At 43.8% G+C, this 20,030-nt stretch overlaps 2 protein-coding genes across 5 annotated transcripts; both read right to left on the bottom strand.

Annotated features, from left to right (window-relative positions):
- Positions 1-250: 250 nt before the first annotated feature.
- tlk2 (tousled-like kinase 2) lies at positions 251-14,338 on the bottom strand. 4 transcript variants are annotated; one of them, XM_078284430.1, is made up of 21 exons: positions 14,222-14,338; positions 13,078-13,160; positions 11,531-11,602; positions 11,348-11,417; positions 11,215-11,258; positions 10,674-10,772; positions 9,920-10,021; positions 9,581-9,673; positions 9,250-9,360; positions 8,729-8,865; positions 7,597-7,749; positions 7,428-7,494; positions 7,159-7,256; positions 6,963-7,044; positions 6,171-6,262; positions 5,891-5,980; positions 5,537-5,706; positions 4,534-4,672; positions 3,606-3,717; positions 3,029-3,136; positions 251-1,569 (listed from the first exon to the last, which is right to left on the bottom strand). In XM_078284430.1, exons 2-21 carry the CDS (start codon positions 13,156-13,158, stop codon positions 1,396-1,398), a joined length of 2,094 nt encoding a protein of 697 aa, XP_078140556.1. In that variant the 5' UTR covers positions 13,159-13,160; positions 14,222-14,338; the 3' UTR covers positions 251-1,395. The 4 variants fall into 4 exon arrangements, with proteins under 4 accessions (XP_078140556.1, XP_071776126.1, XP_071777702.1 ...); XM_071920025.2 differs by having other exon boundaries at positions 7,428-7,749; XM_071921601.2 differs by lacking the exon at positions 10,674-10,772.
- Positions 14,339-15,154: 816 nt separating this feature from the next.
- Positions 15,155-19,160, bottom strand: mettl2a (methyltransferase 2A, methylcytidine). The gene is made up of 9 exons (XM_071910808.2): positions 19,009-19,160; positions 17,927-18,015; positions 17,130-17,401; positions 16,863-16,912; positions 16,688-16,748; positions 16,435-16,574; positions 16,202-16,308; positions 15,961-16,026; positions 15,155-15,872 (listed from the first exon to the last, which is right to left on the bottom strand). The coding sequence occupies exons 1-9, from the start codon at positions 19,158-19,160 to the stop codon at positions 15,709-15,711; spliced, it is 1,101 nt and encodes a 366-aa protein (XP_071766909.1). The 3' UTR covers positions 15,155-15,708.
- Positions 19,161-20,030: the final 870 nt, after the last annotated feature.

Below are 20,030 nucleotides of genomic sequence, written 5' to 3'. Positions count from 1 at the left end.
TGAACAATATTCCCCATCTTGGTCGGACTGAATGGAAGTCTTCTCCTGACCATACCTTCAATTTCTATACAGTAAAGTCAGTTTTGCACTAATCCAGTCTGAAAAATGAGAAACTGAAATACAGACACGTGCATACAGGTGTACTCAGTTGTGTAGTAAGCACAAGACACTGTTTCAGAGAAAGCAGTGATGGTAAACCCAGTCTAATAAAAGCCAAGACCACAGAACACAAAGTTTTAACCAATAGTATTTAATGGTTTATGCAACTCTCTGCTAAGGCCCGATCTCCCCCCAACAGTACTATTAGGTAAACCAGTCCCTTGCATTTTATTGGCCAAAAAATAAATTCAAACATACCTAAATAAATATGTGTGTTTATGGTAGGGGGCCAATTCAAAACAATAACAGTTCTAATTAAAGGCAACTTGAAAAACACAAACAAGAGTTTTCTCCATAAAACTGGTTAAATTGAAAAGTTTTTAAAAAAATGTAAAAGGGATCATTCGTCAACAGCTTCCACTTCATATCAAGTAACACGACTCTAAAACCATTCATTATAAAAACTGGAGGTGGAACACTGCCACCAACTGGAAGTTATAAGCTTTGGTCACAGGAGTTCGACGAGGAGACGTGAGGGAGGGAGGTGGATGGGTGGATGGTGGAGGGGGGTGGGGGGGTTGTAGCTTCTTGTCGTCCTCGTCACAAACTATCTGGGTCTGGAATTTAAGTGGGGCTGGGGGTCCCAGACCGGGCGGGCTGGATGACATAGTGCCGTAGATATTTAGGTTCAGTACAATAACAGGCTGGACTGGTACTCTCAGTCAGGTTCAGGGGGGACGAGTACAACCCAAAGCTGTGAACGTAGGGAGTTCAGACTACCTTGGACCAGAATGGTTCATGCATGTGTGTAGAAGTGTGTGTGTGCATGTGTGTGTATGGGGCCTTCAACAGTCCTTTCCATCTGGCCAAGCTGAAGCAGTTCTGTACTTTTTATTTTCTCTTTTTTTTTAGCGGAAAAGAAAAAATCCCAAAACGCTGAACCCCACTTTTTTTCTCCCCCCACACCATCAACGCAGCGCCAAGCCTCGCTCCTCGCTGTGTGAGTCGTCTAGGGCTTTGACCCCCAGAACAATGCCGCCCCATTGGGAGAGAAGGACAGGTAGGTCGGGGTGGGTGGAACATGAGGGGGGATGGAGGGGCGACAGGTGTCCCCCTCCCCACCCTGTCCATGACTCCTCACCCACCCCCTGCCGGTGTCCCAGCAGTTTCTCTTGGGCTCTACATGGCAAGGTGGGATGCTCGCGGAGGGGAGGAGGAACGCCATCGGGCTTCGCTCCCCCCCCCCCCACCCCACCCTTTCCAATCGGTTCGGTCAGTCTGTTAAGGGGCGCGGGCTCAGTTTGAGGCGCTGCTGTTGGAGGAGCTGGAGGTGGAGGCCATGGCCATGCCCGAGCTGCCCGAGGAGGCCACCGACTTGCGGATGTGGGGCATGAGGAAGGGGTCACTGGCCAGCTGATGCACATCGATGCGGTCCTCCTTACGGTAGACCAGACAGCGCCTTATAAAGGCCTGGAGGAAGAGAGAGAGGGGGAACAGAGTGGAATGATTGGACAATAAAGCAAATACAGGTTCTGTACAGTCTCATGGCGTATTCATGGTTCTGCAAGACAGACCTGGCTAGATAAAAATGATTTCAGAACACATTGTAAAAAGTGCAAATAGTAGGGATGGGACGATATGCTGATCTCATGATACGATTTGAGTTCCCAATTCGATACAACCACAATATGATGTTATAAATAAAAGTTCAACATCGATAAAGTATTGTTATTATTGCTAGAATATAAACAACAACTTAAAAATGTCATTACAAAGTGCAAATAATATAGTTTCGATGGAGAGCTTGTGAAATTGTGATGGGCACAGTTTCATTTTTGTGTTGTGATATACACTCACCGAGCACTTTATTAGGAACACCTGTACACCTGCTTATTCATGCAATTATCCTATCAGCCAATCATGTGGCAGCAGTGCAATGCATAAGATCATGCAGATACAGGTCAGCAGCTTCAGTTCATGTTCACATCAAACATCAGAATGGGGAAAAAATGTGATCTCAGTGACTTTGACCGTGGCATGGCTGTTGGTGCCAGACGGGCTGGTTTGAGTATTTCTGAAACTGCTGATCTCCTGGGATTTTCACACACAACAGTCTCTAGAGTTTGCACAGAATGGTGCGAAAAACTAAAAACATCCAGTGAGCGGCAGTTCTGCGGAGGGAAACGCCTTGTTGATGAGAGAGGTCAGAGGAGAATGGCCAGACTGGTTGGAGCTGACAGAAAAGCGACAGTAACTCAGATAACCTCTTTACAGCTGTGGTGAGCAGATAAGCATCCCAGAATGCAACACGTCGAACCTGGAGGCGGATGTCACTTTGGTAACCGGTTGACACTGAGCTGAAAGCTGATACCTACCCAGTATTAGTATGGTGTTCCTAATAAAGTGCTCGGTGAGTGTATATTGAATTTCGATATATATCCTCCCATCCCTAGCAAACAGCCATAATCCATGTCATGACAGGGCTGTGAATTGCATTTCCTAAAGTATATACACATCATTTGTTAACATGAGTTGTCAGAGTAGATGGAAGGTAGTTCTCTCTGAATACAAGGATGGTATTGTGGAGTTGCATGAAAATGCATAGCTGTGGTGTGAAGATTAAATTTTCATAGGTCTTTTACTTCCGTTTATTGAGTAAACAACACATACAATTTGTACTAAGTGATGATCTTATGTGTTGTAAACCATGCTGAAGTTTGATAGCGCTCAAGTTTAGTGAAGTGAAGCGTCTCATGTCTGACTGACTGATCTCAATTCACCGCCTGACACCCACAGAAATGTTGTGCGGGGGAGAAATATGTGAAAACACGTGATGGAGGTGGAGGCCATTAAATATGAATGAGAGAATTTTATGCACAGCCAAATGGGATAGACAAAAATAAGGCGGTAAGGAGAGAGATTGCAGTACCTTAGCTTCAGGTGTGACTACTGGTTTGGGGGGAAACTGCACATCCGTTGCCTTCAGTATGGTGTTCTCCTGCAGGATGTCCTGCTGGGACTGGTTATGGCCGAAGGGCTGGAGAGGCAGAGAAAAGGAGGTCAAGTATTGTTCAAACAACTGACAATTATCTGAAGGGTGAACCAAATGAATAAACTAAATATGAACAGTTAAATCAGTGTGTGTGCACCGTCAATCTTAACAAGTCATTTAGTCTCATATTCAGTCTTGAAATCTTATTTGATTAAAACAAGTGGAAAATTCTCCCAATGGGGGTTGAGATAATTCCACTTGTTCCCAATGAAGTTTCACTTGCTCAATTTTCCAGAAACAAATGTTAATATCATGAGTCAAAGCAGAGCCCACACACTCATCTGGTTTGAAAAACAAAACAAAAAAAAAAAAAACAATTGATGCAAAAATTCTTGAAACCAGTTGTTTTGCATTGGAACCATTGGCAGATTTTTTTCAGTTGTAAATAAATAAAATGCTAAGACTCAATAATAGATTAAATGACTAGATATATTTTTTGAAGTGTGTCTCTTACCTTGCGGCCATACAAACACTGGTAGAAAATGACTCCCACCGACCACACATCCACCTTATTGGAGATTTTGGGCGGCTCCTTCCCGACCACAAAGCACTCTGGGGGCAGATACCTAAAAAGTGACAAAGGGAGCAAAAGTAAAATTAATCACATTCAACAAACCAAATGATCACAGATTCTGTCCAGTCCCACGGCGCGGTTGGGGCCATGATGTATAGACCAATTTAATCATCGGTTTATTTGAATGTGATCTCAGCTCTCCGGCTCCCTAGTTGAGAACCCCAGTGAGAGTCGGGCTCTGTGTGTTTGTTGGTTTGTTTGTTCATTCGTGTGTAACACTTTTTGCAATGCGCACTACTTAGGTGAATTACAGTCTGCATTATTTAGGCAGCATGGAGCCCCAAGTATTACATACATACATAAATAGAAGCGCTACTTCTACAACAATGTGTTTATTTATAAAATGCTAGAGTATGTGTTTCCTTATGATCACAAAGAGATTTAGCTATAAACATAACAGATAACCAATCACTAAACTGCATCAGTCAATGTAAATTTATCAGTGAAGAATCTAGAAGTACGTTCTCCTGTGGGGTGATGTCATGTCACCTGCATTTGCATATGCAAAGAGAATATACACACATATATCTTGCAGCTGTGAAGATTCATAATTCATTCACAATAATAAAGTTTTCACAATAATACAATAATTTTATCCCCTTTTTTACATTATATGCTGCTCAATTTAGAGCAGACATGATTTTCTGCTGTGAGGACGTTCGATGTGCACCGTCTCACCCCTGACTGCCTGACCTCAACTTGCCCCTTGAAGATCAAGGCGCCGCGGTAAAAATAAACAGCACAATTTATCATATCGTTGATGATTGCACCCCTGCGGCAGAGTGTCATATTCCGGTGTAAAGCTCACCAGTATGTCCCCGCTCCCTGTGATGTCAGCTCCATCCCGTCCACAGAGTTGTAGCTGTCGTCGTCCATGATCTTCGACAGGCCGAAGTCTGTGATCTTGATTTCCCCGCAGGCGGTGCCGTTCACCAGCAGGATGTTACCTGATGAGGGCGAGGAAGGGTTTCACAGGCGTTAAAAAAAGAAGTCAGTCATTGTAGCTCAGATTTATATTCTGATTCTGCATACTGGTGCATACACAACCACCTTGTTCAGCTACTGTTCAAGAACTATGCTACTTGGCAGAAGAATAACACTGAATTATTTCCAATTAAAAAATAAAAATGAGATTCACTGAACATTTGTATTCGTTGTTTGTTGTAGCTATTGTTTGATAAAAGCAATAAGCAACTTGACAAGTGTGCTTGACTGGTTTTAGAACAGCTAAGACGCGTTGTTAGACATGAGACGAAGTGGAGTGAAACCCTCTTAGCTGTCCTAAAATAACTAAAGCAGTGCATCAAGTGGTTTATTAGGTGTTGCTCCTGGATGTTCATGTGCAACACATTTTGCAATGCGCACTACTTAGGGGAATTACAGAATGAACTGTTAGGGCGGTGCAGAGCCACAAGCACCAGGCAGTACGATAGAAGTCACACAAGAATCAAACAACTGGAGTCTGGTGCGCTGTACATCCATATACTAGGAAGCAGCTTGGTTATTTTCTAACTGTAGAGTCTAAGTCAATGCATGAATTAAATATTTTGTTCAGCGATTATCTTCGTTACAACAACACTGTCCTATCACAGCACTCTGGTGTTAACAGATGGAGTTTTTAAAGTCAATGTAGCTTCATTCACTCCAATCATGCATGCCCCCTCACTCCACCACCCACTTGTTGCTTAATTATAATTACTGCTGAGACATGTTGCTTATAATGTCATCGGGTAACTATGCTGTGCAAAGACAACTGATAAACAACAACATGCCTCTAATGGCACAATGGCCGTTTTAGCGTGGAGACCCACCAGGTTTAAGGTCGTAGTGGATAATGGGCGGTCTGATCTCATTGAGGTACTTGAGGGCGTTGACAATCTGCATGATGATGGAGCGGCCCTCCTTCTCTGACATCAGCTTGTGCTGCTTCAGGTAGAAGTCCAGGTCGTTGCCCTCGCAGTACTCCAGGACTGTGCAGAACCTGTTCCAAAACAAGGGAGAGGCACTGAATCACTTCAGCAAGATTTAGCACATCCAGTCAAAACAGACAGTCAGGAGCTCCACACTGACGAATGAGTGTGCTGGTTTTCATTAAAAATATTTTGCCTTGACATGAGCTTTAAATTTTAAAGAGGCAGGCAATTGTTTGAAAGGAAAGGACTTACGAGTCAGTGTCAAGTGAAAAGTAGTCGTAGAGTTTGACTATCCGTGGGTGGTCCAGCTCTTTATGAATTCTATATTCTCGGCATGCATGTCTGCAACAGAAAGACCATTATTAACATTTTATGTATTTTACCTCAGTTATTCATTTTAAATGTGGCAATTCACTAAAGTGAAATGATAAACAATACATGCAGAGAATAATGTAATGGGTACATGAATTGAAATTGAATATCACTCATGATGGAAATAGCCGGTATTGCTTAAAAATAGCACAACACTCACTTGTGGTAGTTTTCCTTCTTCTCGTCCCTCCAGTTCTTGTTTAACTGGTGGATTTTGACTGCGACATACCTTTGCTCCGTTAGGTCAAAGGCCTGGAAAAGAAGCATCTCCTATTAGTTAGGAATTAGACTTGGCACAACCTTGCTCTAGCTGTGATGGCCAAGAGACTCTGCTGCACATTAAAGGGCTGCGCTCATTCATCATTTTTACAGTGATGATAGCAGCTTCTTGGAATGACTCTCAAAATCTGGCACAATCATTTACTTCAAAATGTTGTTGCAACGTAATGTAACAAGCAACCGCAAGTATTTTCCAAAGTATGTGCAGCCATTCCAGTCACTTTCAGACTATCTGTGAATAGCTTTGACCAGTCCTGTGTGTTGGAAGTGTTTTGTGTATGTATGTATATGTATGTGTGTATGGGTGTGTGTGTGTGTGTGTCACTTTTTGGCTAAAGCCTAATGCTGTCTCTTCTCTTTCTGATTTATGAAATGGTTTGGTCTAGGTTTACATTCACCAAAAAATATATATTTTTTGGCACACATCAATCAGCCGCATAATATCAGTGCTCATTATGATTTAAGATACTTGGTGAAAAAGATAAGTGTGTTGTATGTCTACTGTAAGCATATACATATTGAGCAACAACAGCGTACAATTACATTTGAGTGTAAAAGCACAGCAGAGGAAACATTGCGAAAACAAAAATTTCACAAGGCCCTACATCACACTATGCAAAATGCATGTTTTTGCCTATAAGGTTATCTGTGGGAAATATGAAGTCGCTCCCACCTTGTAAACTTCACTGAAACCTCCCCGTCCGAGTAAATGGAGTAGCAGGTAGCGGTCATTTAGCGTAGGGTGGTCTTTGAATCTGCATGGGGGGAGAAAAAAAATGATTAAATTGCCTATTTAGACAGAGCACAGAGACACACCAGTGCAGCCAACACGATGGGCATCTAGGAGTGGTAAAGAGCATAAAACGCACTGGGAATTATCCTCGTTGTGGATCCTCTTGAGCTCGCGAATGTGCAGGTTCCGCACTCGCTCCAACCTCTCCAGCTCCGCCTGGATCTCTGCCTCCTCCTGCGAAAGGACAGACAGAAAAACAAAAAGGTCAAAAAGTGGTGCAATCAACAAAAAAGTAAACTTTTAACAGACTGGAAACAAGTCAGCAGTAAGCAGTAAACATGTCCTCCCCCACAAGTGATGCAGTCCCACTCTGGGCCAATCAGTAACAAACATGTCAGACATTACCTTCTTAAGATGACCTAGTCTTAACTTGAAGATCTCCTCCTGCTCGTGGTACTCTGCCTGTGATAACCTGTGAGGACACACAACCAGCCTGAGCGAAAATGGATGCAAGGGGGAAAAAAACAGCACTGACATCCAAGAGGAGACAAATAACAAATAAAAAACAGCATACGCTTCGCTCTCTGCTCCGTTGGTCTTGCTCTTGCGTTTGTTTTGCTCCAGGCTCGGCGGTGGAGTCTGGGCCATGGAGGGCGGCTTGCGCTTGGCCAGCAGCTTCCTCTGCCTTTCAATGTCCTCTCGCTGGGAGTTGATCCTTTCCTGTTGTCTGGAAACACACGGGCGGACATGTGGTGAGGAAGTCAGAGCCTGTTCAGTCAAGTTCCTTATTCAGTTCAGCTCTGATTATGTTAGAGGAAATAAGTACAGATTCTATCGCACATTTGTGGTGATGACATAATAGACCTAGTTAATAATCAGTTTGTTTGAATGTGAGCTCAGCTCGCTTTTAGCCAGACATCACGGTATCCCAGCAGTCCATGCAAACTAATAGATGAGGAACCCAGAAGTAAGTTCTCCTGTTGTGTGATGTCACTGAATCTCATTTACATATGAAGATGATTAAGGAAGTCTTAGTCCATGCAAACTAATAGATGAGGAACCCAGAAGTAAGTTCTCCTGTTGTGTGATGTCACTGAATCTCATTTACATATGAAGATGATTAAGGAAGTCTTGTGAAAAATCGCAGCTAAGATGTTAAGATTTATATTTAAGTTGCATTTTCCCAATACAATGGTTTACTTATCAATAGACAGAGAAGGGAAAACCTTTCAACTATACAGTCTTCATCAGGGCTGATGAAACGCGTTGGCGTAGCCCATACAATAAAGGCTTTTTAACTTTTTCAGCAAAAAAGTGTGCCTTGGAATTTTTTTGGAGGATCAGCCATCCCAGCCACTAGAGATGAGCTGTATTCCCTTCTCTGTCTATTGATATCTAAACCTTGACTCCAACGAGCACCTTTTTTGAAACTTGGTAAGCAAAGCAGCGCTCCTTTAGCTTCATTCTATGAACAATGGTTTACTTCCTTTTAATTAATTAGACACTGTACAATCCAGAACAGGCATGGTATGTTTCTCCACCACACCGTCCCATATAGACAAATGAAGTGCCTCATTCTTTCTGAATAGTCCAATTTTGTCTCTTGAAGACCACAGCATGGTAACAAAAAAAACAGGCCAGACTAACAGGGAGGGCGTGTAGAAGAAAGGAGAAGGAGCTTAAAGTTATAACATGGAGATCCTCACTTGATGAGATTCTGGAAGGCATATCCGTCCGTCCACTGCTCGGTGAAAGAGGCCCCGTGTCTTACTGTGGTGAAGTGGCCCAGTCGAAGTCTGTCCTGCATGCTCTTGTCCCGACACGCCATCTTCTCCTGCTTGGACTGGAGGAAGAGCACAGAGAAACACAAACAGGTCAGGTTGAATCTCTTGGCGACCAACAATTGTTGATCTCAAGTGACTTAAATCAGGGGATTCACAAACTTTTCCATGTCAAAAATCAACAAGTAGAGGTGCTTTAGACCCCCATTTAATAAGTGTTTTTGTCCTAGAGACCCCATTCTGCGAAGGGGAGATAACAATGGAGTCTCACCTAGTGCCGACTTCTAGTAATTAAATAACTAATAAAAATAATAGTGAAATTACTAACTAAACCTCCAATCCTCATTTTGCTTGTGACCCCCTGGAACGCCCCCTCAAGGACCCCTGTAGTTTGGGAACTAATAGCTTAAATAACATAAAGTCATCACGCTATCAGAAGAACATACTTTCTCGATCAGCAGCTTCTTGGACATGGTCACACACTTGTTTAAGCGTTCCTTGTATCGCTCCAGCATCCTCTGCTGCTCATCAATTTGTCTCCGCAGATCACAGTTTGCCTGGAGCAAAAAACATACCAACAAGCAGGAAAAAAAGCAGGTTTAGGTGGAAAAACAACAACAACTTGAACATAAGTAAAGCTTGTTTATACACGTACTGACACAGATAAAAAGGAATGTGACAAGTCTAACATGCCTTAAGTGTAAAAACCAAGACTGAGAACATGATCTCAAAGTAAAACATAATGGCAAACGGTTGGAGGTGTAATGAGATTAGTACCCGCAGCAAATCATCTATTCGGCCCTCCTTCTTCTCCAGGTCAGAGTTCTTGTTGTTCTCCATTGCTGTTAGTTTCTCTATGGTAAGGTCAGACTACAGGGCACAGTGAGGAAAAAAAGATTTGATCATTTAGAAAAAAAAATAAAAAATAAAAAAAGAGTTATATGCCAGGTATCAATAACAACAGAAATATGACAGGTAGTTCTATCTAGCAAATGCGTTGCTGATGATTCCCCCAATTTATTGGTTTCTAGGCCAACTCTTCAAGAACGCCCTCTCGGGTGTTACTGCAGTATTAAATCACATAAATGGCCAGCTAGCTGATGGGATGTCAAGTACCTGTGTGGCTTTGTGGAGCATGTGAAGCGCGGCAGGCTTCAGCGAACACGACGAGTGCTCTGTGTTGGCCGAGCTTAGAGAAGACGGGCTTCCCTGCTGCACCTAGGAGGCAGACACATCCAACCAATAAAAACCTATTTACATACTTAGGGTGTCTGCATATTTCATCATGTTGAATTTAAGACACTTTAAAGAGCTTTTAAAGACAGTTAGAATAGAATATACGACCAATTTGGCAAATGAAATAAGCGTGAAAATGAAAAACAACTGTAGAACCTATCAGAACATAAGTCTGTGTGACTAGGCTGATTTCTCACCAGAAACTGCAAACTTTTAAGACCTCTAAAACTAAAATGGCATTTACATAAAACCAAAGGAACAGTGGAATAGTCTCCTCCATTAAATCAGGTCCATCCCCACAATTGACTAATTCAAAACTTGTCTCAAACCGGTTTCTATACTTTTGCTTTGTCTGTGTTAAAGTTATTTTACTGTTTCTGCTCTGTGTTCCTTGTCTTCATTGTTTTTCTTGGTTTTATCTTTTCAACAGCACTTTGGTCAATGATCATAGTATTACATGTGCTTTATAAATAAACTTAACTACAGACGCTCTAGATTCTGTATAGACCGTGTTCACAGACCACATCAAGTTTTCCCAAACCAAAAAAAGGAACTTCACTTATAAAAGTTAATAACAAGCTGAGAATGGCAGGACAGAGTGCTGAGAGCTGAAAGAGAGAGTGAACATGCTCACCGTGACAGGCGGGTTGGAGAGGGAGTGTTGTGGGGAAGAGCGGACCACTGGTGGAATCCCCCTGGCGGGACTGGTACCAGGCCCGCTACCTCCCGCAAACTGACACACACACACACACACACACACACACACACACAAACAAGACAGGAGAGACAGAAAGCAATTCAGTGGAAAGACCAAAATGACTAAAAAACAGCGGTTCTCAAACTGTTTCATGACATTGTCCCCCTCCCCCCTGTTTTAAAAGATTTTCCCCAGACGATTTTTATTGTTCTAGATTTAGTGTTGAATTGTAGAACTGTCTATTGTGGGATTGGGATCATTTCTACTGAATTATAGGCAAATAAACTGTCACCGGACCCCACTTTGAGAACCACTGGACCACAAAAAAAAAAGCACATAAGGCCTTTTTGTTAGAAAGAAAGGATGGAAAGTTATGCACCTAATACTGAAGCAAACTTTTTAGAAGACGTCAACTCCGCTGGATACATGCTCCACACAACACACACAGAAACAGAGAAAGAGACTTGCTGCCACTCACCTCAAAATAATCACTAATTTTATGTCCCCTTGCTCCTGCTTTGCCTGAAATACACAGAGGTGGAGAGTAAGAGAGAGGCTGGAACGCGGGATACACGATGAGAGGATCACAGAAGAGGGGCCGGCAATCTCACCTTGGCTGCTGTCAAAGGGGTCTGCTTTCCGTTTTCTCGCTCTCTGGTCGTTCGCCTTTTTCTCTGGAGTCTGTCAAAATAGTAATGAGGAAAAAGTGACTCGGCTGCATGTACAATAAGGTAGCGTGGCGAGATGGTTGGCATCAAAAAATCCTGTTCCGCACGCGGCAGACAGAGACTAACCTCTAGCTCTTTGTCGCTGAGAGAGCCCACACTGCATAGACTCTGATTGGATGACTCATTCTGACCTGAGCCCTGTTAAGTAAAAAAAAAAATATATAAATTAAAAAAACATAAAAAGGAACAGTTAATACAAGGAGGCACAAAAGACAGTGTTGGAACATGTATTTGTTGTGTTTGCAGGCAGCGGTAAGGGAACACAAACAGAGTTGGAAATCGGAAAAAGAAAAAAGGGGCGAGAAACGGAGGGAGAGATAAGGAGGTTTGGCTGAGCACCGTCACCATTGGCTTCACACTGCATCTAGGCCTATATCAGTCCTAATGCCGGTTCCCTAGGTGATGCCTGTCAGTCAAATGAATCACATCAGAATTCAGCAGGCACTGTCCAATCAGGGGGAGATACTTAGTCATTCAGAGCACACAAGAGCTCTCTCACTGAACCCTCCTAAAATGGCTGAACATCAGGCATGCTGCTGGGGATGTATTCCTCCCTCTGTCTGTCACCTTTAGATAATGTCATCCATTTTTCTCCCGTTCACTGCGGTCTTAACCGTTCTTTTCTTTTGTCTCCGGAGAAAGCCAATGAAAGATGCTAGATCCAAGAGTGACAGCTTGTTTTTACCCAACAAAATCTTGGTTGTTTGATCAGGCTTGTTCAAAGGGAAATGCACTTTCCAACAATTTGAGCAGGCCCCTCTCTGTTCCACTACCAAAGGTGTGCTAGCTCTTTGTCCTCACAGGATATCAATTTTCCTCCCCCGCCGCTACTTTTATGCCAACTCAGTGATGACAGAGAGAGCAGCAGTGCCACGGGGCTGTTCAAGGTCAAGAAAAAACACTAAGCTGCTCTGTGACATCCGAGGGGCTTTTAGACCACCAACCCATATTTCTCTCTAGCCCATTTGTTGACACACTTCTCTCTCGCTTCCCCCCCTCCACATTGCATCTCTTGTCATACAGGGCGGCTGTGGCATGATGCCTTAGTGGGAGCCGCCATTTTCTCTGCGGCAGCAGCCATGCCATGCTCTGGGCTCAGCTCTGCCTATGGCTGGCACAGGGCCCACTCCTGGCGCTGACTCTCGCTCCCTCACTGTTCCAAGATCACCTTCCGCAAAGGCAGCTCCATCCATGTAGCAAGCTAGAGAGGCGGAAGACTAAATGCTGCCTCCACTCACACCTGGTCAAGAACTATTTCTGCATTCCTCCCCTGCCTTCACTCCCCCCCACCACCCCTGTCCTGTCTGTGGCCTTTTTGGCAGGCATCACCACTTGCATACACAGCCACTACATCATGAGCCAGGGAGAGATGCCATATCACACCAGCCAAAAAACACAGACACAGCTCAACCTTCTCCAGAGACAGAGACAAAAAAAGGAGTGGGGCCAGGCTTGTCCAGGCCAAACAGCACAATGATACTGAGGCAGAGTGAGACAAAGAAAGGAAGACAGACACAAAGAAAATGTGTAATCAAGAAAATCTGTGATTATGAGCTCTTTGACAGGAGGGAGCTCCCTTGCTCCACCTCCGCGACATCTACTGTAACACAAACCTTAGCCACGCCGACCCCAGTGAAGCGAGCCTCCAACAGCTCCTGCCGTCGGGGGTCCAGGCTATGCAGTTCTTCCATCATGGCTGCAGAGACAAAAGCAGAGAGAGATTAAGGAAGAGGTTATAGGGTCTGGTATATTTCAGTGGGAGTGACAGATCACCATTTCGAAAGGTGCTGGTTGTGATGAGTCATGGCTGTTTTTAGCTATATGGATGTGGAAAATTCCTGTTGTGACTCATCAATAAGCCTGACAATAGGGGAAGATGTTTGCCAATATCATGTGTGTCCAATAAGCAGTAACCCTAAAATGCACAATCTGGACAAAAAGACAGTTCATGTGGGATATTGAATGTACATCAAAGATGTAGGCCAGATGTGTAGAGTCACTGCCTGGAAAATTATAGCATCATGTGATAAAGCCCTGACGTTATAGGCGTACATGGCGCTGGAGTTACGAAAGGTCACTAATGGTGGAACTGCCAAGTATACTCACAGCAATGGAAAAGGCCACATTAGACAATAAGTGCCTGGCTTGCTAGCTTGGGCAAAGGTTACACGCCCAACGTTTACTGTTATGTCCACCTATGTCTTGTACACATTAACTGAATAGAGTAACTTGCTGTATTTGTTTAACATTTAGGGATAAATGGTGGCTCATAATGATTGTACTCTCAGACATGAGCTTGTTGGCTCAGCTATGCTGACCATCGTAACGACCTGAAACATCATCAGTGAATGATCAGCAAGCTAGCTACAGAAATGAGCTAACAAGCTTGCCAATGTTGGCTACCAGTTACCATTGCAATCTGAGCTAAGGTTAGCTAGCAGACTGATTTTGTCAGGTACCAAACCAGACAAAGGTTGATTAAGGTTGGCCATTTATCATTACCTACTTAGGTAAAGAAATACAACTAACAGACCTGACAGCTATTGTCCACCACAGTGAATAATGTCACCAGCCACACACCTCAGCTAGCTAGCGTTAGTTAGCTAACAGGCTAACACTCGTCTGTCAAAAAGAAGCATCTTCTCGGTTCTGTGTTGTCAATCTGTTCGGTTGTCGTGCCACGACGCCCGGGCTCAGGCAGCACCGAGAGAGCCGCACAGATCCGCTTTCTGCTCGACAGCCTAGCGGGCTACTTACTGTAATAAATATCTCCGCGGTCCTCCGGAGGGCCTGTTTTTGCCCCTGAAATAGTCCCCGTTGTCTCCCCGGTGCTCAGCAGACCCTCCCAGGCTAGGCCGCATCCACAGCCGCGTCCCTCGCGTGCCGATTGTTAACGATCAAGACACGGGAGCGCGCGGTGTGGCTCACAGTAGACGACGGAGGATTCCCTCGGAGGCCCCGAGAACCTCGGGTATCCCAAACCCGCCTTTCTGTACTCCTTAGGCGGGGATCCCCACCATCACATTCCTTTCTCCGAGGACCATACCGTGCCTATGTCGGGTTATCTCGTTCCACACAATGGCGACCCTGTAGTTTCTCCGTTTTTCTCCCGGTATAAATGATTTCTTTAAGCGACTCCCTGTCTTTTCTCCCCCTGTGAGATGAATTCGGGTCCGGGTTTTTCAGCTCGATCAAAACAAAGTTCGGCTCCAGTCGCCTTCCTGGCCGTGGGGGAAAAAAACCGATCTGCCACGGAAGTTCTGTTGTTGCAATCGTTTCAGTTTAATCCGGATCGATTCGGTTCGGTTCTCATGTTTTTGCAATGTAAACAATAATCAGTAAAATCTCATATTTTCTCGTGAGATTGTTCCAAGTATTTGGCTGCTCACCTTCGTTCAGTCCACGCCTGCCCCCAAATCTCTTGTCTGGACCAATGGCAAATCCTTTAATACAATACAATTAAACAGCGCCCACCCACCCGACAAATGATCACTTATCAGAAAGTTGCCATACCCATGATGACCATATCCACACATTTACATTATATTCCCAATAAATGGCGAAAATACATAATTTCTGTGGGCTACATATTAGATGCCAATTGTAGAGCATCCATTCCATCATATCAACAGGAGTTCAAGAGGCTAAGCATGTGATTGGAAGCAAAATAATTGCGCAAACATTGTACCACATTGGTTTTAATCACTGATAGTGTATAACTGACTGTAAATGTCTTGAACTTTACAGCATATCATGAGATGATGGGTGATTATTCCTTTGTTCAGACAAACACGGCATCAATCTGAGTGCACTTTTGAAGTACCAAAGGAAAATTCTGGGGTGAAGATTTACAGTTTTATTCATTTTGAAGGTAAGAAAGGTTTGTGATGGTCTCTTGCCATTTGTTTTAAAACACTAGATCATTACAAATAACATTTGGCTGAATAGAAACATTCGTACGAGGGGTAACCAGCCCTTTTTTTTTTCCCAGATTACTGAACTCATCAGCTGTCATTTTCACTTTTTTTGAGTCAGGGAGGCTGCAAGCACCATCAGGACGCCGGCCATAAAACAACTCCATCCACATTATAGCAGCTGATACACTGTCATCCAGTTCCAGCTCCTTTATCTCAACCACAGTAGAGTCTCTTCCTTACATCCTCAGACAGCACCGCCTCGAGTTCCAGCACCTGGTTTCGGGTCGTGGTTTGAGGAGAAACCGGGCCGAGTCGTCTCCTCCGGGCTCAGCCCTGCGTCTCCGGCGGTTGACTGAAAGCCTTGCGGTACTTGCACTGGATCCACACCCTGTACATGGTCAGCTGCTTGCCTCTGTTCACCTGCAGCCTCCTGTCCACCAGGTTCTGCACTTTCTCCAGCCCTGCCTCGGAGAACATCTCATGGAGCTCATCTGGAGACAAAAACAATTGAAAAATAAATACATATACGCATAGATATTTAGAAACACGGACACAGGATTTCTAATCTTCAGTTTTTACCTTGAGTAAAGAAATAGACCCGTGTCCCGTCACCGCGGACATAAAAGTTTTCCGACAGACACCTCCCTAAGAGGAGGAAAGAAAAACGTTATTCTACAACAAATCCCAGACATCTAAATCAACATTCAACACAATTTGACACACACACACATATCTATGATGGCGTTTCAGTTTATAACTTGTCTTTTAAGGCACTGGAACTGCACAGATCTGCGTCATGGCGGCCTGGTCTCAGTCTAACCTTTCTTGAAGCGGAGCTGCGCCATGTCGTAGCGGCCGTAGTCCCTGAGCAGCATCGCTCCCCCGGGCTTCAGCAGCCGAGCCAATCTGCTGATGGACGCCTGCATTCTGAGAGAGAGAGAGGGGGGGAAACTTTGAAATCAGCAGACAAACTGTATTCAGTGACAAATGCGGAGAGAGAAAGAAAGAAATAGAGAGAGAAGAAAGAGGGAGGAAGGGGGGGGGGGGTCTTACTTGTCAGGATGCAAAGCTGATAGCACGAAGATTAGCACGACAACATCAAGGGTTCCATCGGGGACGGGGTAATTGGCTTCCACATCACTCAAGTCGTGAACAAAGGCGAAGCAGCGCCCGGGGTCGTACTCCGGATTAGTCTGATGACAAGAAGGCCGATGTTAATTCATCCGTTAGCCCACAGCTCTACTGATGAATACATCTATCAGCCACATCATCCTTTCATTCCTCCCCCCTCTCCCTCATCTCTCACCTTGACTAACTCCACAGCGGTGCTGGAAAAATCGCAGCAGTAAACAAAGAGTCCCGGGTCGCTGCAAAAAAAAACGACGCTGCAGTTAGAGCTTGAAGTGTGCATCATAAGAAATGTGTGTCATTATCAAACGTGGACTGAAACTTATACATGGAAATGCCCTGCCTGCACTCACTTGTTGGTCTTCAGGATAGGGAAAACAGTGTTGCCGACACCGCAGCCAACCTGTCAGGTGAATTCAATTCATATCGCATTAATTCTGTGGACTCCATTTCATTTTCCAGCCAATGACAAACATTAAATGCATAAAGTAGCTGTTGTCTCAGGAGAATGAATCCTGGCAAGAATTCTACCACCTAGATTTTTGCCTTTTTGTCATCAATGCTTATGGTAAAAGTTTGTCTAACTTGCTTGGGAGAACGTCTCCAATCTAATTTCTGACCTCCAGGATGCGGTATGTGGCAGAAGAGCCGGGGAAGTCACCGTCGTCGTGAGGCGGACAGGAGACCTCCCTGCCTGGTTCGTGGTCCAGACTGTCCTGCTGCTGATTGTCGTCTGTGCCGGAGACTTCAGGACGGGACTCGTGGTTGAGGCAACACTGCGGGGCGAGCTCCGGGAACTCCGTGAAGAGCCAGTGACGGTCTTTGAAAAAACGATTCTCGTGGATTGTGTAAAAATCATTCCAGTACTCATTCGCCCGGTTGTCGTATTCTTCTGCAAAAACAGTAAGTCACAGTTTGAGTGAGTGGTAATTTAACATATATTAGCATATATTTATCTCAAACCATGTTTAATACCGCTAACTAAAACAAATATTAAGCATAAGCAAAGCATGAAACAGATTATTGTGAAACTCAAATTTTGACTGAAATAGAAAACAAATGACATCCAGCATTATTTTCCATTTTAGTTGTTTGGCCAAAGCCAATTACAGAAGAAAACCATTTAGAAATTAATAAGAGCCACATTTGCAGTGAATACATTAATGCCCAGCAGGGATATTCTAATTCTCCAGCAATGACTAGGTCTATTTGTGCATGTTTTTTTAGCACTGATCACATGAAAACTAAACTAAAACAACTGGAAAACTGAAATGAAAATTAATGCAAATACAAAATTGAGGAATGCTGTCCCACTGTCCAGGACCCAATAGTGACTAAAATTGATCTTTAATGCCAATCATACTCTGAGATGATTTATTTATGTGTATGGGCCATGAGTCTAAACTACAATAACAACCTTGTTTCTGTGCAGGGAGCGGCTGACTGTTTTCTATGACCTTCTTCTTAGCAGCTGCCTCTTGTTCCTCTGTCCACTCCACATTGTCCCTGTTGACAACAGAACATTACCTACTGTGGGTAAAGTGACTTGGTGGAAAACAGCAAATAACAGCAACGACAATTGGGCAAACATGCAGTGATAATTCCTGTTATTTTCATGTGATGTTCAGATGATTATTTGACCTGAGACTAGTCTGTGGACCAGGTGAAACTGGAATACATGGTTTGGTTAGTAGCCACACAAACATCAGCAAAGATTCCCCACCACGAAGTTAGTGCTAAATTAATGAGTTTGTTAAATGGTTGTGATTTTGCCCAAAATGTGAAACAAGTCCTACTGTCATACTCTATTGCGTTAAGAGAATATTACGCCAAACTCCATTAAAATGTGGCAAATTTGACGTTGCCTTGCGTATTGGCAAAGGTATATACCACATAAAATATGACTCGAAACATTTTCTGAATCCCTAGGAGCTACTCTTCAATTCGGCGTACATATAAACCGTCAATCAGCACATGTCTCAATAAAATGTCAACTTTTATAAGTGGTTCGCCCGTTATTCCCACTATCATCTTCCACTAATACAACGTAGTGGGCGGTAGCAAGCGGTTAGAACAGATTTCAAGTGCTGCTCAGCGGATTATATGTATAACGAATCGGAGAGAGGGTCTTAACGGTTCAGAAAACAATCTTATCCGATAAGGCAACATTGTTAATATAGTTTGTACTATATATCGGTGTAACTAGCCTACTACCAGAGAACCAAACCATGTATTCCAGTTTCACCTGGACGTTTTCACTCCCAGGCCAAAATTGGTTACTGTTAAGTAAAGTGTTACTGTTAAGTGTCAATCAATAACTATACCAAATAAATTCGGCCTATAGTTAGCTAACGGCAATTCAACAAAATAGCGTCCATTACTAAGTAAGAGAAGGATGACTTGCTGAACTAATGTTAATTTCCCAGCCAGGAGACACTGGCTCTGACAGAGAGACACATCAGCAGCATCTGTCCTGCTGTGGCTTCATGTTGTACCGACCATGCGTTGTGCTGGAAGACTTGACGCGGGTCGGTGAGGAAACGAGTCCCGAACTGAGGTCGTTTCACCTCTCCGGTAGAAGAATCTGGCAGAATTTGTCCAGTTTCCCTGCCTTCTCCCTCCACTCCAACAACGGCATGGGGCGCCGCCATGTTGGACTGACGCGGCGGAAGGGACGCGTGCTGCCTTCAAGTGTTGTCGGGAAAATTGTAATGACGAGGTGAGCGCTCATGAACGCTTCAACAAGGCGGTAAGTACAACTGGCGTGTAAATAATTGCTGTACGTTTCTGTTTTCTTTAAACACAAAGTAGCCGCTGCTTGATGCTGCTTGATTTCTGAAATAAGACACCAGCCATCAAAAAATCTACTTTTGTTACAGGGTCCTAAAAGTACCAGAATGCACGACAAGACATATTCAGGACTAACTAATACAAAGTCGAAGCTTACGTGAAGTACTTTAAGGCAGCATAGAACATGTTCATCAACAAAGTGACTGCAATAAATTAAATAATAAATTCTGCTTCTATGAATTAATTCTCCATAGTCCGACTAGACCGGTCATCCAGCTCTGTACACATGGGCTATAGTGCTTAACAGTAAAACGACCTGCGCAGGGACTCGCGGCATATTTTAGGATTGACTTCAATAATGGAGCAGATGATCAATGCAGTGTTCATACAGTAGAGGGAGGCATATCCCAGCAGTAACTTTGTCGTGGTCCATGAGGGGGATTTGTGTTTGAAGCTCTTTGTCTCCCTGTGTTTTGTATAATAATTTTCTAAGGCACAGTTTCAGTGTTTTTTGTGTAGAGCTCTATGAAACAGCATGGTGACTGTCTGAATGGAGCTATGACATCAGTGAGACATCATGGTTGATCCACATCATCACCGTTAGATGAGTGAATTATCAAGACAGACTTCTCACTGAGTGGATACAGTTTTAGAACGAGGGAAATAGTTCTATCTCAGATCTGTCAAATTTAAGTTACTTTTAACTCTTTTTCGACCTGTTAACCTTTTAT

Source organism: Centroberyx gerrardi, chromosome 7 (assembly GCF_048128805.1).
Source record: "Centroberyx gerrardi isolate f3 chromosome 7, fCenGer3.hap1.cur.20231027, whole genome shotgun sequence".
Lineage (NCBI taxonomy): Eukaryota > Metazoa > Chordata > Actinopteri > Beryciformes > Berycidae > Centroberyx > Centroberyx gerrardi.
Note: the sequence above shows the minus strand (reverse complement) of the source record. Positions and strands in the feature narration are given on the sequence as shown.